At 43.1% G+C, this 17742-nt stretch overlaps 1 protein-coding gene across 1 annotated transcript; it reads right to left on the minus strand.

Annotated features, from left to right (window-relative positions):
• Window positions 1–11344: 11344 nt before the first annotated feature.
• Window positions 11345–12587, minus strand: LOC145017466 (uncharacterized). Its single transcript, XM_078975497.1, has 2 exons — window positions 12060–12587; window positions 11345–11977 (listed from the first exon to the last, which is right to left on the minus strand). Exons 1-2 carry the CDS (start codon window positions 12493–12495, stop codon window positions 11364–11366), a joined length of 1050 nt encoding a protein of 349 aa, XP_078831623.1. The 5' UTR covers window positions 12496–12587; the 3' UTR covers window positions 11345–11363.
• Between the last annotated feature and the right edge of the window lie 5155 nt (window positions 12588–17742).

The following is a 17742-nucleotide window of genomic DNA, read 5'->3' on the forward strand; positions in this document are numbered from 1 at the left end:
ACGAAAATCCATTACCATAACCAACATGCATATTAAAAATAAGGGACATTCTTTAAAACATTCCATGCATCTAAGTGGGTAAACTCGCTACCATCATATTCAAAACGGTATTGTAACGTCATAAAATTTCTAACCAAAAATTTTCATTTTTACAACCATCAAAACATGAGTAATAAGTTTAGATTCCAAAGTAACAATGTAGTCACAACCGATTACATAACAAAGATAAAATAGTTTTCCCCGAATATGTGTGTACGGTCACGCTGGCGCCTTCCCACGGTCCTCACTCGTACCTGAAACACATAATGCAACAACTGTAATCATGAAGCTTAGTGAGTTCCCAAAATACAACATATGCACATACGCCTTTCCAGGCCTTGACCTTCCGGTCCATGTGTCTCAGGGGACTTCCGTCCCGACTGGGTAAACCTTCCGGTCCTACCCACGTCAACCTTTATAGTCCATATGATCACGCCTTCCGGCCCATATCAAACATATCATACATGACACTTATAACAAATAACTTAACACACATAAGGCATATATTTCATATCATATTCGACCTTCCGGTCACACATTCAAAACCCTTCCGGGTACAGTATAGTGAGAAGACTCACCTCGTATGCCTCGCTAAGTCGCTAATCGTGAATCCTGAAATCACTCAGGCTCGAACCCTCGAGCTGCAATCCTCCTATGATATTATAAATCTATAATCATTACTTGTACCACTAAGGTGGACCATCCATATCAAGTCAACACAGGTTGACTGGGTCAGCAGTCTTTGGACAATTTGGACCAGACTCGGCGAGTCCACAATAGCGACTCAGCGAGTCTACGCGTTTTTACCAACTCTCAAGAATTTTCCCTTTTGACTCGTCGAGTACTCCCCCGACTCGACGAGCTCCACCTGGGCCTGAATCACAGGGCCACCGCGACTCAACTCACCGAGTCAAAGGTCGACTCGGCGAGTCCCAACCTGACTCGGTCCACCTGTCAAAACCTTTCCAACTCTCTGCGACTCACTGAGTCGCCCACAACTCGGTCCGGACTACACACAGGATGGTCTCAAGGACAATCTTCAAGCGACTCGTCGAGTCTGTTCTTCAGACTCGGCGAGTCCATGCCATGCACCAGCTAAAACTGACTTTTGCGGTCAGATCCGTTCCATACATACATAGATCTAGCCTTCCCAAGCTTGTTTGTCACGTAAAGTCTTAGTCTTGGTTGCCATGCAATGCATACAAGGCTTATTTTGAAGAAACAACCACTTATTTGGCAAGTTTAGCTTCTAACTAAAAAGAATGGACATAAAGCTTGCCATGAGGGGTCTCCTGGACCTGCTTAAGTCCAGATCTAGGTTCCATGTCTCCATGGAACCTCTCATACTTCTTATTCAAGCCAAGAAATGCAAGAAGAAACCCTAAATTTGGCCCATCAACACAAAACACGAAGATTGGCTTAGAAAATTACCTCAAGAAGACCCCCTTGGTGAAATAGCAACAGATCTAAGCTCCCCAACACTTCAAGCTTGCTCCTCTCCCTCCTTTCCTTGCAATATCGCACAAAATGATGAACAAAAGGCCTTCAAACACACTCACAAGGGTTTACAGACGTGTGGAGGCTCTTAGGGTTCAAGGTGGCCGCATATGAGGGCCATAAGGTCCTTTAAATAGGGCTTAGGACCGGGAAATTAGGGTTTCATCAAACAGCACGGACTCGCCGAGTCCATCCCTTGGACTCGCCGAGTCCGGATGCGAATCCCCGCTCAAAAACGCGACCCGACTCGGCGAGTCGACTACCAACTCGCCGAGTTCCCTCACAGAATGACAAAAATATATGAAATGAAGATACCTGGGGATTCGGGCTGTTACAAATCTCCCCCACTAGAATAAGACTTCGCCCTCGAAGTCCCGCTTAGGCAAAAAGCTCCGGATGCTGCTCCCGCATCTCATGTTCCGGCTCCCAGGTCATCTCTGATCCCTTCCGATGCTGCCACTGAACCAATACCAGGGGTACCTCCTTGTTTCTCAAAACCTTGATCTTCTGATCTTTGATGGCCACAGGTCTTTCAGCATAATTCAGACTTGCATCCACCTGAATATCCCCTAATGGAACCACCGCTGATTCGTCGGCTATACATTTCCGCAGCTGCGACACATGGAAGGTATCGTGAATCTGTCCCAACTCTGCTGGCAATTCTAAACGGTAGGCTACCCGACCCACCCTTGCGATCACACGGAAAGGACCAATATACCGGGGCCCCAACTTGCCCCTCTTCCTGAACCGAATCACTCCTTTCCAAGGAGAGACCTTCAGGAGCACGAGATCACCAACTTGGAACTCAAGCTCGGACCGTCGCTTGTCTGCATAACTCTTCTGCCGGCTCTGAGCGGTCAACAACCTTTGCCTGACCATCTGAATTTGCTCGGTCGTCTGAAGCACGACCTCCGTGCTACCCATAACCTGTTGTCCCACCTCACCCCAACAGATGGGGGTGCGACACCTCCGCCCATACAACAGCTCAAAGGGCGGCATACCAATGCTCGAATGATGGCTGTTGTTATATGAGAACTCTGCTAAAGGTAGATAGGTGTCCCAGCTCCCTCCGAAGTCCAACACACATGCCCGAAGCATGTCCTCGAGTGTCTGAATTGTCCGTTCACTCTGGCCGTCTGTCTGAGGATGATATGCCGTACCGAAATGTAACTTAGTACCCAACTCTTCATGGAATTTCTTCCAGAAACTGGAAGTGAAACGCACGTCGCGGTCCGAAATAATCGAGATCGGCACCCCGTGCCGAGATACTACTTCCCTCACATACAACTCAACCAACTTCTCCGCATAAGAGCTCTCACTAATAGCTAGAAAATGAGCGCTCTTTGTCAGCCGATCCACAATTACCCAAATCGCATCGACTCCTCTCGCCGTTCGCGGTAACTTGGTGATGAAATCCATAGAGATTTGTTCCCACTTCCATTCGGGAATCTCTAGTGGTTGCAGCTTACCGTGCGGTCGCTGGTGTTCGGCCTTGACCTGCTGACAAGTCAAGCACCTCTCGACGAACCAAGCGACATCCCTTTTCATGCATGGCCACCAGTACTCCTTCTTGAGATCCAAATACATTTTCGTAGCACCAGGATGAATCGAGAATTTCGATCGATGTGCTTCCTCCATCAAAATAGTGCGCGCACCGCCCACAAACGGCACCCAAATCCGTCCCTGACAAGTCATAAGCCCTCGACCATCCGTAACAAATCCTGATACCTGACCTACCACCCGTTCCTTCTTCTGGTGTTCCGGCTTTGCAGCCTCCATCTGTGCCCCTCGAATAATGTCCAGAATCGGGGTCAAAACCGTCAACCTCATACAAATATCTCGGATAGGGGCGCTATCCGCCCTACGGCTCAATGCGTCGGCTACCACATTAGCCTTGCCCGGGTGGTACAGGATCTCACAATCGTAATCCTTCACCACATCCAACCACCTCCTCTGTCGCATATTCAGATTTGGCTGATCCATCAAGTATTTCAAGCTCTTATGGTCCGTGTAAATCGTACACCGAACCCCGTACAAATAGTGTCGCCAGATCTTGAGGGCAAACACCACCACCCCCAATTCCAGGTCATGCGTGGGATATCTCGACTCATGAGGCTTCAATTGCCTCGAAGCGTACGCTATCACATGACCCCTCTGCATAAGTACCGCCCCCAAACCCGATATAGAGGCATCACAGTATACCACAAAATCCTCCATCCCTTCCGGGAGTGCAAGCACCGGAGCCTCGCACAATTTCTGATGAAGCGTCTCAAATGAAGACTGCTGCTCCGGTTCCCATGAAAACGCAACACCCTTCCGGGTCATCCTAGTAAGTGGCACAGCGATCTTGGAGAAATCCTTGATAAATCTACGGTAATATCCTGCCAAACCCAGAAAACTCCTGATCTCGGTGGGCGATCTCGGCACCTCCCACCTCAACACTGCCTCAATCTTGGCCGGGTCGACCAATATCCCCTTCTGGTTCACAAGATGCCCGAGGAATTGGACCTCTCGTAACCAGAAGTCACACTTGGAGAACTTGGCATACAGTCTCTCCGATCTCAAAACCCGAAGGATCTCCCACAAATGTTCCTCATGCTGGTCCCTAGTCCTCGAATACACCAAAATATCATCGATGAATACGATCATCGACCGATCCAGCATCGGTCGGCACACCCTGTTCATGAGATCCATGAATGCGGCCGGGGCATTGGTGAGCCCAAAAGGCATCACCACAAACTCATAATGTCCATAACGAGTCCTAAAGGCAGTCTTTTGGATATCCTCCTCGCGAACCCTCATTTGATGATATCCCGACCTCAAGTCAATCTTGGAAAACCAAGATGCCCCCTGCAACTGATCGAACAGATCGTCGATCCTAGGTAACGGGTATCGGTTCTTAATCGTCAACTTGTTTAACTCCCGATAATCGATACACATCAGATGTGAACCATCCTTCTTCTTGACGAACAAAATCAGCGCTCCCCAAGGCGAACTACTTGGTCGAATGAATCCCTTCCCCAACAGCTCCTGAAGATGCGAGGATAATTCCTGCATTTCCGGTGGAGCGAGACGGTAAGGCGCCTTGGTGATGGGCGCCGCTCTCGGAACCAAATCGATACGAAATTCCACTTGCCTCTCCGGAGGCACACCTGGTAACTCCTCGGGGAACACATCCGCAAACTCGCATACAACCGGAACGTCATCAATCGAATTGGGCTTCTCCGCGGTCACACGAGTATCCATCACATAGGCTATGAATCCATCACAGCCCTGCTGCAGACTCTGCCTTGCCCTGGCCGCTGAACAAAACGCCGACCCACACCGGGTCCCTTCGCCATAAACCGTGAGCACTCCCCCACTAGGGTCTCGAATCATCACCAGCTGTCTCTCGCAGTCAATGATTGCTCCAAACTTACTCAACCAATCCATGCCCACGATAATGCAAACATCACCCATAGCTATAGGGACCAAGTCTATAGGAAACTCGACCCCAAAAATCTCGAGCACGCATCCTTGAATCACCTCGGTGGCGTATACCGCTATCTCGTTTGCTATAGCAACTCGCAGGGGACGACTCATCGTCTCCCGATCGATATCGATGTGCTGGCTAAAAGCCAACGAAACAAAGGACCGACTCGCACCTGAGTCGAATAATACCAAAGCAGGCACATGATTCACAAGAAAAGTACCTACGCAGATAGTATTATAAGCATAATATCTCAGCATAAATGTAAATACATGAAAGAATACATACCGGCCACTACATCAGGCGCCGCACGGACCTCCTCCGCAGTCAACTGGAAAGCTCTCCCACGAGCCTTCGGGGCCTCGGTCTTCACTGGCCGAACCTCAGGAACCCTGGCAGCAGGCAAAGATCCCTGGCGAAGCTGGGGGCACTCGGCCTTCCGATGGCCAGTCTGGTTGCAATGGAAGCAAACCATAAATCCCTTGGGGCAATCCCTCGCAATGTGCCCCTCCTTGCCACACTTGTAGCAAGCACCCGATCGACATGCCCCCTCGTGACCCTTGCCGCACTTCCCACAAGTGCGACTCTTCTGTCCTGCGGATCTCAAATCAGCAGACTTGGTCCGCTTGGCTGCCGGCTGCGACTGAGCCGGCCGCCGATCCACCCGTTGAGACTCGACCTCCTCCCTGGCCTGGGTCTCCAACTCGATCTCCCGCTTCCTGGCATTCGCCCGAAACTCAGCAAAAGTCTGATATGACGAGTTCGATACGAACTCCCGGATGTCCCTCCTCAGCACTCCCAAATACCGGCTCATTCGAGCCTGCTCCGTGGACACCTGCTCGGGGCAGAACATCGCCCTCTCGTGAAACTTCCGCGTGATCACTGTAACCGAATCGTTACCCTGCTTGAGGGTCAAGAACTCCTGAACCAATCGTTCCCTCTCTACCGGGGGAACATACTCGTCTCTGAACATAGCAGTAAATCTCTCCCAAGTCATGGCTGAAACCTCCGCAAGAGTGAACTTCGCCGTCACGAACTTCCACCAATCCTTTGCTCCCAGGCGGAGCTGGTTCAAGGCGAACCGCACCCTCAGATGCTCCGGACATGAACAAGTATACAAGCATCCCTCAATATCAGCAATCCACCTCATCGCAGCAATCAGGTCCTGCGTCCCATCAAACTCTGGTGGTTTCGTGTTGCTGAACTCCCGGAACAGCAACGAGTCACCCCCCTGTGGTCTGGCAGCAGCCACAGCTGCGGTAGCTGCAGCGGCGGCAGCCTCAGACAACGCGGCGTACCGCTCATCAAATGTCTCCATCAGCGTGGTCTTAATAGACCCAAACATCTCCGGAATCTCGGCCCGGATCGCTGCAGCTACCTCCTCATGAATCATCTGACGAAGCTCCTCGTCATCACTCTACTCGTGCCAGGTTTGTGTCGTGGTCCAACCATGATGTCTCTAAAATACAACATAAAAATATCAGAGACTCAATCGGGCAAAATCGCACTCGATAACGCAGTCCTACTCAGTCTTCGATACTTAGGGGTTCTTACTTGGGCTGCCGACTGACCCGGTGTCCTTGGTAGTACGGGCCCAATACTACCAATTACACCGCGTCGGTATTCACCCCAAGTTCTCCTCCCCAAACCCCGAATCCTGAGCACTCTATTCTTATCATACTCTAGTTACTCACTCGCTCTCGAGCACCTCATAGAAGCAAGTTTCCCTAGACTAAGGCATCACAAGATCAGGCCACTCTAGTCCTAATATGTATACCTAGTCTACTAGCATGCGTATCATATCATATCATGTATCGTGACACATACAATAAGAGTATTTTGGGGATTTTTACCGTTCGGCCGTTGGCTTACCGTACACACTTTTTCTTCTTTGGTCGTCTCATTTGTCAAAAATTTTAAATTTTCTCAAATCCCCGGTTTGAGTTCAGTTACGCCCGAAGGTGTACCCGAATCCCTCAAACCAAGGCTCTGATACCAACTTGTAACGTCATAAAATTTCCAACCAAAAATTTTCATTTTTACAACCATCAAAACATGAGTAATAAGTTTAGATTCCAAAGTAACAATGTAGTCACAACCGATTACATAACAAAGATAAAATAGTTTTCCCCGAATATGTGTGTACGGTCACGCTGGCGCCTTCCCACGGTCCTCACTCGTACCTGAAACACATAATACAACAACTGTAATCATGAAGCTTAGTGAGCTCCCAAAATACAACATATGCACATACGCCTTTCCAGGCCTTGACCTTCCGGTCCATGTGTCTCAGGGGACTTCCGTCCCGACTGGGTAAACCTTCCGGTCCTACCCACGTCAACCTTTATAGTCCATATGACCACGCCTTCCGGCCCATATCAAACATATCATACATGACACTTATAGCAAATAACTTAACACACATAAGGCATATATTTCATATCATATTCGACCTTCCGGTCACACAGTCAAAACCCTTCCGGGTACAGTATAGTGAGAAGACTCACCTCGTATGCCTCGCTAAGTCGCTAATCGTGAATCCTGAAATCACTCAGGCTCGAACCCTCGAGCTGCAATCCTCCTATGATATTATAAATCTATAATCATTACTTGTACCACTAAGGTGGACCATCCATATCAAGTCAACACAGGTTGACTGGGTCAGCAGTCTTTGGACAATTTGGACCAGACTCGGCGAGTCCACAATAGCGACTCGGCGAGTCTACGCGTTTTTACCAACTCTCAAGAATTTTCCCTTTTGACTCGTCGAGTACTCCCCCGACTCGACGAGCTCCACCTGGGCCTGAATCACAGGGCCACCGCGACTCAACTCGCCGAGTCGAAGGTCGACTCGGCGAGTCCCAACCTGACTCGGTCCACCTGTCAAAACCTTTCCAACTCTCTGCGACTCACTGAGTCGCCCACAACTCGATCCGGACTACACACAAGATGGTCTCAAGGACAATCTTCAAGCGACTCGTCGAGTCTGTTCTTCAGACTCGGCGAGTCCATGCCATGCACCAGCTAAAACTGACTTTTGCGGTCAGATCCGTTCCATACATACATAGATCTAGCCTTCCCAAGCTTGTTTGTCACGTAAAGTCTTAGTCTTGGTTTCCATGCAATGCATACAAGGCTTATTTTGAAGAAACAACCACTTATTTGGCAAGTTTAGCTTCTAACTAAAAAGAATGGACATAAAGCTTGCCATGAGGGGTCTCCTGGACCTGCTTAAGTCCAGATCTAGGTTCCATGTCTCCATGGAACCTCTCATACTTCTTATTCAAGCCAAGAAATGCAAGAAGAAACCCTAGATTTGGCCCATCAACACAAAACACGAAGATTGGCTTAGAAAATTACCTCAAGAAGACCCCCTTGGTGAAATAGCAACAAATCTAAGCTCCCCAACACTTCAAGCTTGATCCTCTCCCTCCTTTCCTTGCAATATCACACAAAATGATGAACAAAAGGCCTTCAAACACACTCACAAGGGTTTATAGACGTGTAGAGGCTCTTAGGGTTCAAGGTGGCCGCATATGAGGGCCATAAGGTCCTTTAAATAGGGCTTAGGACCGGGAAATTAGGGTTTCATCAAACAGCGCGGACTCGCCGAGTCCATCCCTTGGACTCGCCGAGTCCGGATGCGAATCCCCGCTCAAAAACGCGACCCGACTCAGCGAGTCGACTACCAAGTTGCCGAGTCCCCTCACAGAATGACAAAAATATATGAAATGAAGATACCTGGGGATTCGGGCTGTTACAGGTATAGTTCCAAAGCCACCTGCCGTAGAATGTCTTCATCCGTATTTGCATGTTCATTATCCAACTCGTTGTAAATACGTTGAAATTCTTTCACCTTCATTTTCAAATCCAGAAACTTGGCTTTGACATCTTTTCTTCTTCGATATTGACTACGCCCCATTAAATGGTGAAACAAACGACAGACACGAGACCAAAATGATCCAGCACGAACTTGTGGGGGACCCGGTGGAAAATCCTCCTCTACAATTATAATCCAAGCTTGAACCAAAGCGACCTCCTCTGCGTTCCTCCATGAATGTGGTGAGTCCATAATTGCAGGGAGGGAAGTAATACGAAACAACTACAACGCATATTAAAATCTATTTATAACGACTCCTTCATTTCCTGCTGCAATGGCTTGTCAATTCAAGCAGCAATGTATTGTGTTGTCATTCATCCGGGGATGACTTGTCAACTCAAACAGTGCTCTGTTATGTTATTAGTATAGTACACTGCATTCGTCAGTTAGTTTTGACTATGAAATGCAGACATATTAGAAGATTGGACTGCGATTTTGTGTAGAAACTACTATAAATTGACCTTATGTTACACAAATACTTTATTAAATAAACCAATATAGATGTTCAAATATTGTTTTTTATATTCCACTCTCTTAGTTTCAATCAAAATGAGTTCTATATCATGGAGCAATGAAGAGTTCTTGGTTCTTACACATGCTTATATTCATGTGTACGAGACAAGCAAGTTGAACGATCCAATGTTTTGGACCCGTTTAACCAATATTTTCAATGCTGAAAACCAAAGGGCTACAAGAAACGATCGTGACGAACTAGACATCTTAGAAAGATGGTATGAAATGAAAACCGAAGTTCTATTATTCAACGATCTTTATACCAAAATTGACGACACCCATTTAAATGCTACTGAGGAGGTTATCTTGGAAGCTGCTAAGGAGGAATACAAGTCATTAAGTAACGGGTTGGAATTCCAGTTTGAAGCCCCTTGGAATATTTTGAAATATATCCCGTTTGTTTAAAATCTATTTTAGTTTATTATTTGAGTACTAGGTTATTTTCATGTAGTAGGTTATTTTCATGTATTTTTTATGTATTTCGTATGTATTTCGTTTGTTTAAAATGTATTTTAGTTTATTATGTGAGCAACTCGTATGATTAACTTGAGTTAATAAATGGTCATTGCATTAGTTATCACAATATATTAGAATACATTAGTAACATGGATTCCATGAACCATTAAAAACATCACAACAATTACATGAAAAACAACGACATAATACGAACAAAGCATTAACGTAAAACACAAGTCCATGGGTTATTCTTAACACAAAATAGAGCTGTCTACTTGAAATACTGTTTATCTCTAACAACCTTCCAAACTTCCTCATATTCGAAGTCTCCGCCGTCATGCTGACAGATGTAAAACTCTGTAACAACTTCCAAGAACTCTTCTTCGTCACGATAACGAACATTGTTACGTTTCGCATAACCACATGCTCGATTGAACCATGTCACTTCTTCCTTTACATCCGTCCACTTAGTAACAACATCTGATTTTTCTCTTTTTTGCCCTTCTCCCATCTCATGGTTAAACAAAGATGTGATGCGACTCCATTCATCACCAATTAGGCAATGCGGGGGAGCAAGTAAACATACACCATCCTTAACACTTAGCCAGCATCGTGTTAGAACTAACACCTCGTTTGTCGTCCATGGCCTTTCAGAATTGGAACCAGGTACTTCATTCGAAGAACTTGCTGCATTCGACGACATTTCTAATAATGGGAATTCGTTTTGTTTAGGTGATTCGGGTGTATGGTTTTTATATCTTAAACATCTATTTATATAAGTAAATAGACTATGAATTAATACTATGACTACGAAATGGTTATATTTGGACTACGATTTTCAGCTTTATGCAGTGTTTTGTCATGTCAAACTGTAATTTATCTCTTGTCCCTTAAGGGCCCCACTGTTATGTGCAGGTTACTACAGTGACTTGTCATTACTGTCTATCTCTACAGGTTACTACAGTGTTTTGTCATGTCAAACTGTAATTTATCTCTAGTCATTTCAAAGTTGGACTTGTCATTACTGTCTAGTTTAATACAATATCGACTTTATTATGACTTCCTCACACAAAATCGAAATTTGCTCATGCAACGAAGTAGATTGTTATTATTGTGATTCAGTAGACCCTTTTTTTACACCACTGAAAAACGGCTTGCTGAGAAGGATGAGCAGTTGATACACATTATGGTAAAAAAGGATCGTTTCGAAGACAAAATGATAATTAGGGATGACTATATAACAATTGAGAAAGATAAGTACCCGTTGCAGTTCCCTGAGTTTTAAAATTACTTACAGATTAGGTTGCAAAAGGATCATTTGTTGTTTTTTTAAATAACATGTTGTAACTGTTAAAAAAATCTGCAAACTATATTTTTTAATATAAAGTCTTCACTAATTGATATAATCAACAAACTAAACAAAAATATGAAAGCATAGCAACGTCTTGTAAGATTTAATAAAAATATTACAATACATAATAAGTTAACAACTCGTCATTACTCTTCATTTCAAGGATGTTTTATATCAAAATCAGCGTTATAGGTTTGTGAGCAACTCGCTGAACCACCAATATTAAATGTCATTTCTGCAGTAGAAATTATGTGACGTGCTCCGCTACCAAACGCCCTTCCAGTACAATTATTTCTCGTGTGTCCAATTTGACCACATGTAGAACACTCTTTTATAATTGGACCCTCGCCTTGGGATGGAATGCGGTCTGTGTTTCTTGGCCTACCTGGCTGATGTTTATCCATTATTGGTGGCTTAACAATCATCAAATCATCGGGGATCTCCCATTCGGATGGCTTTGGCAGAGGGTTTATTGATTCCTCATATGTTTTCCTCAGTGTTTCGGTAAAGTAAGCATTTAATGCATACCTCGAGCAGTCTTCGTAATTGTTCACTGTTAAACATCTTATGACATGACCACAAGGTATCCCATCAAGTTGCCAATGCCTACATGTACATGTCATATGTTTGAAATCAACAATCACATTTTGTGCCCCCTTTTTTACCTCGCATTTCGTATTTGAGATCATGCGAACATCCCATTTGCTAAAACTTTTCTTGTTCTCTTTTACAATTTCATCCGCCCAAGGGGTAAGAATTGTTGTTGCTTCCGCTAAAAAAAAGCCAAAATGAAGAAGTTAAGATCAATAACATCAAAATTAATAAAACATTAATATTAAAAATTTACTTAATACCTGCAAAGTTACGTCTTTGAAACCACCATTGTTGCATTGTAGCACGAAAAAAATCGATCAACATAAGTATTGGCACCTTACGCGCATGTCTAGATAATGCATTTATAGACTCCGCACTGTTGGACGACATAAGATTGTATCGGTTCCCTTTAAAATGTGCTCTGGACCAAGTTTCTGGATTTATACTTTTCAAATACTCCCATACTGGTTCTTTTGTCTTTTTCATAACATCCATGGCGGCATCAAAAGCATCAACTGTGTACGCCCTACACGCCTCCCAAAAAATTCCTTTAACCGTCTTACTCTTGCCGAATCTAGAGACTATGTTGAAATACAAATGGACACCACATATTCCATGATGAGCGTGAGGAAAAATGTTGGCAACGGATGTTGCTATAGATGGAGACCTATCAGATATAATTGTAAGCTCCTGCATATTTCCTATGCAATCACGTAGTTTTTGAAAAAACCATGTCCAAGAATCGGTACACTCATTTTTGCATATACCATATGCAACCGGTAATATTTGGTTTTTTCCATCCTTAGTAACTGCAAGTAACATGGTATCTTTGAACTCGCCCTTTAGGTGAGCTCCATCTACTACTAGGGTCGGTTTACAAAAATTGACAAAAGCGCGTACCTACCATACATTGTATATCTATTCAAATACACCAAAATAAAAATTAAAAATTAATATAATATGATAATACTAACCGAGCAACCGAGTGCGACGTACAAAAACTCAAAGCGATCATCAACATCTGTTTTAATATGTGTGACAGTACCCGGATTATGTTTGGCCAAGTTGTGACAATACGCCGGAAGTTTGGTAAAAGAATCCTCTTTCGAACCCCTTAACGACAACAATGCATATTGCTTCGCACGCCATGCCTGATGGTATGAGATATTGATATTCAATTGAGCATTCATATCATTAACAATTTCTTTTCCCCGATAAACTCTACTATAGTCTTCAGCCAAAACATCAGCAACATATTCACCCAAAACATATTTGTTTGCTTGTCGATGATTAGGTTGCAACAATGTTGAAGAACATGTGTGTACATCAACAAATTTATTCACTTGGAAAAGACCATCAGAATTTTTAATTGCTTTTGCTCTTAGTAACCAAGAACAATTTTTCGAAACACACACAACTTCATACCTTGATTTGGTGGATCTACTTGTCCTCGTCTGCAAACCTTCTCGAAGACATTTTTTACCAATACACCGCTTTAAAAGTTCTTTGTTCTTAAATATACTCTCACATTGAATCTTTTGAAGATTCATGTCTACCATCTGTGTTGGGATATCTTCATTAATATCAACTGGCCATGCTGGTACAGGGGGCATACCGTGAAAAAGGTTATCGGGAAACTTAGCTTTAACTTCATCACCCAACTCATCTCTATCGGAATTGCTTTGTAGCTCGCTTATATCTAAACATACATCACCAACATCAACATAATGCCCGTAAACATGATTTTTTTCATTTTTTTGACTTGAATTTTTTTTCTTTTTTGTTTTATCTACCACACGCCTATTCATAAGTTTAACTTCTTGTTCGGCAACATCATCACAACGACCACCCACATGATTAAGATATGCACCAACATCATCATCACCAACAGACGTTTAATTCTCAGGTTCCACATAGTGAATAGGTGAATAACTAACTTTAACATTTTTAGCAACACTGTGAAACTGAGGTACACTAGGAGTATTGTAAGTACTATCGGATCGTAGCTCCCTTTATAACTGCATAAATTACCAACAACCTGGTTTCCAATTTCAACACCCCCATTAACCTCCTCAACTTCATCAACCACCACAAACACTTTCATAGCCCTTCCTCCACTACATTTGATTACGTTTATCAACATTCGAACATCCATGTCTTCAACTATAGCTATATAATAATTTAATTCAGGATGGTGGAAACGAAGACTAATTCTATATTTGTCTAACAAACCAATTTTGCTTCTTACCAAAGATACAAAATCACTATAACTAATATACTCAGAAAATATCAAAGCAAGTTCAGAAATACCTCCCTGTGGACATATGTATTCCAGATTAGTTCCATTAACTTGCCATCTCCCACCGGTTACAAGACAAACCATATATTCAATCATTTTTTGAGCAAATTGTAGAGAGAGTTCCTAAACAAATAACAACCAAAATGATATTTTTTCTACAAAACTATTTATATAGCAACCTGATTTCGTAGTCAAAACAAACCATTTCATAGTCAACCTTAAAAAAAATACAAAAATAACAACGATTTCGCAGATACAGTCAAAGGATTTCGCAGATGGACCTATTCCACCTGCGAAATTACCCCTATATATACAGCAAAAAAAAAAAAAGCCACCTGCGAAAGTACAAGCACCTAAAGCACAGTTGTGCTTTAGGTACTTGTACTTTCGCAGATGAGAAGCCCATTTCAAAGATGGGACCTTCTCATCTGCGAAATGGGTGGCCATTTTTGTAATTTTGATTTTTTTTGGCTATTTTTGCAATGTCATTAGTGTAAATGGCTATTTTTGTAAATTTCTCTTTATTTAATCCATTAGAAGTTTAGAACCATTAAATTTTAATAATTTTCCTATTATGACAATTATAGCCAAGCTGCTAAACCATTCAACAATGACATATTTCTAAGCAAATGACACTAGCAAAACAAGCTATTGACTTTGGCCGACTTTATCACTAAAGTAATTTTTTTTTGTGCAATAGGTCATTGAACTCTTAATCTTTGTAACAATTTCGTCATTTTCGCTAAGAAATCAATTAGTCCCGTTAAGTTCGATGACATTGCAGGCCATATCGTACGCCATTGCCATGTCATCGTCTTCAACCTCTAGCAACATATATTTTCTCATCTTTCTTGTCTTCAACCTTCGACTTCCCCCAACTACCACCATTTCCAACCTTCCTGCCCATCTCAAGAACACACATATAAGGTTCGAGCTCTCCATTCTCCTTCTAATTTTTCATAATGCAAACTCAAGAACACAGACCTACATTAGGTTCGACTTCTTACTTGTCTCTCTATGTGTTTCTGATTTCTAGGTTTCTAAACTTCATCTATTTTTTGGGTTTAGAAATCTCGGTTCTCTTTCTTTATTGATATACATATGTTTATCTAGTTTTTTTGTAACACACAATGTAACGCCCGTAGATTCGGGTTAGTCAATTTAGAGATAATAAACGTTAAAAATGACTTTTTGATAGAAAACTATTTATGACAAATAATCTTAACAGAAGTTATAGTATATGTGACAAGGATTCTGTGTAACATCCCAAAATTTGAGGCCAAAAATTTCATTTATAATTAAGTTATTATAAAACCAACAGTATAAAAACATTCATAATAATATCCCATGTCAAAACTAAAGTGTCAATAATCAAAACATGTTATCATAAAACAATATAAGTGTGTAATCCCAAATGTCTCATGTGCGGAAAACATAGTGTGATGCGCTGCTATCGCCAACTCCTTTCCTTTGAAAATGAGTACCTGAAACCAAAATTGATAACCGTAAGCACGAAGCTTAGTAAGTTCCCCTATCATACCACATACTATACAATCACATACTGTCAGGCATACCGGGGTGCCCGACCTACCCCATGTTAGACATATCTAGGTGCCCGACCTACCCTGTTGAGCATACCGGGGTGCTCAACCTACCCCACCATCAGGCATACCGGGGTTCCCGACCTACCCCATGTCAGGCATATCTGGGTACCTACCCTACTGAGCATACCGGGGTGCCCGACCTACCCCATTTCAGGCATATCTGGGTGCCCCGACCTACCCTCCGGTCTATCTCAACTGGTCCTGTGGACTATTTCTCCCCCTACCACTACTACATACTAACAAATCATAAACATAATCATACTGTCAGACATATTGGGGTGTCCGACCTACCCCTTGGCCCTATCGATCGGATATGGGGGTTATTCCCCCTACTACCACTATCACATAACATCATATCATGCTAGCACAAAAAAACATAACAAATAGTGGCAAACCAGACAATTATCACGAAGACAATCAACTCCTACTAGTGGGCCAACATTGTGGCCTTAGACCCACTTCTACTGGAAGGTAACTCACCTCGCACTGCTGAAGCTCTCTGCAGGAAATCCTTCGCTGCTGACCTAGCAACTCCTCGTGCTATCCATATCAAAACATTATCTAATTAGCAACTTGATCTCAAACCATAATCCATAATCCATATTTAGGGTAAAATGACCATTTTACCCCTGGCCCAGCAAGATACATAGCTAAGGCCCAAGTCTAAAACCAATAAAGTCCACAACTCCAAAATTTATAAAGGCCCACTATTGGCCCAATTTTCCAAAGTAGGCCCAAACCCTTACGTGGGACAACCTTCTATAATCCATTTCGTACTTCATAACCTTTCAAGAGTCAACCTTGGTTTAAGTCCACATCACAGTCAAGACTTTGGTCAAAGTCAACATTCTGGTTGACTCAACTCGCCGAGTTGGTCCATCAACTCGTCGAGTTCCATGAACCAGGAACCCTTAATCGCGATCCAACTCATCGAGTTCTTACTCAACTCGACAAGTTCCTCTCTATATCAGAATTGGGACTTCTTATTTGAACTCATCGAGTCCTTCCTTGGACTCGTTGAGTCCTCAACTTTTCAAAGCTCAAAACCATGACCAACTCACTGAGTCATCTCCTAGACTCAATGAGTTTACTCAGTAACAGAAAAGGTTGGGGGACCACGACCCGACTCGCCGATTTGGATGAACAACTCGTCCAGTCCCCCTAAGTCTAAATCCATTCAGTTGTTTCCAGTCGAGTTCAATGCTTCTAAATCATAGATCTGGTCTCCTTAAGCTAGCATAAGATGTAAAGTTGCTAACTTTACGTCCATGCATGGTGTTATGAGCTAGAACCACCAAAACCAAGCTATAAAGGAGATCTAGGGCATGGAGAAGGGCCATGCCTCAATAAAGGTGGCAACTTTAAGCTTTATGAGCTCATATGTGCCTAGATATGAAGTCATAACTCCATAATGCACAAAAATCCTGAGAGTAACTTTAAAATGGCCCAAAAGTGACAACATATTATCCTAAATGAATATCTAAGTGATAGAAAGCCAAGGTATAAACTTTATACCTCAAATGAGTCTGAAATATAGCTTGAACTCTAGATCTACAAGCTTCCTCTTGAATCCCCAAGCTCCTCCTTCCTTCACAAGCTTCAAAATACCAAGGAATGGCTCTAGACTCTTCAAAATGGATTAGGGTTTCCTGGCTAGGGCTTAGGACGATGGGGGCTGAAGGTGAGACAAGGAAATGAGAGTTAAGGATTAAATAGGGTGTTAAACCCTAAAAAAAATAGAGTTTCCCTTCCCAGCTCCAACTCATCGAGTTGGGTATTCCAACTCGTTGAGTTGGTCCCATAATACGTGCGACCATAAAAGTTCCTACACGAGGAGTTGGACCTTCCAACTCGTCGATTAGGCTCTCCAAAATGTCAAAATCTCTAGAATTTCATTCTTGTAAATCGAGGTGTTACATTATGTACATATAAAGAATACTAAAATCTGACTTCAAATGAAGAATGTATGCTTCTTCGAAGTTTCACAATTAAACCGGTATGGCTCTGTGTATCTTAAAAAGTGAATTTTTGAAAAATTAC

This window comes from Lactuca saligna, chromosome 9 (assembly GCF_052625555.1).
Source record: "Lactuca saligna cultivar CGN05327 chromosome 9, ASM5262555v1, whole genome shotgun sequence".
Taxonomy (NCBI): domain Eukaryota; kingdom Viridiplantae; phylum Streptophyta; class Magnoliopsida; order Asterales; family Asteraceae; genus Lactuca; species Lactuca saligna.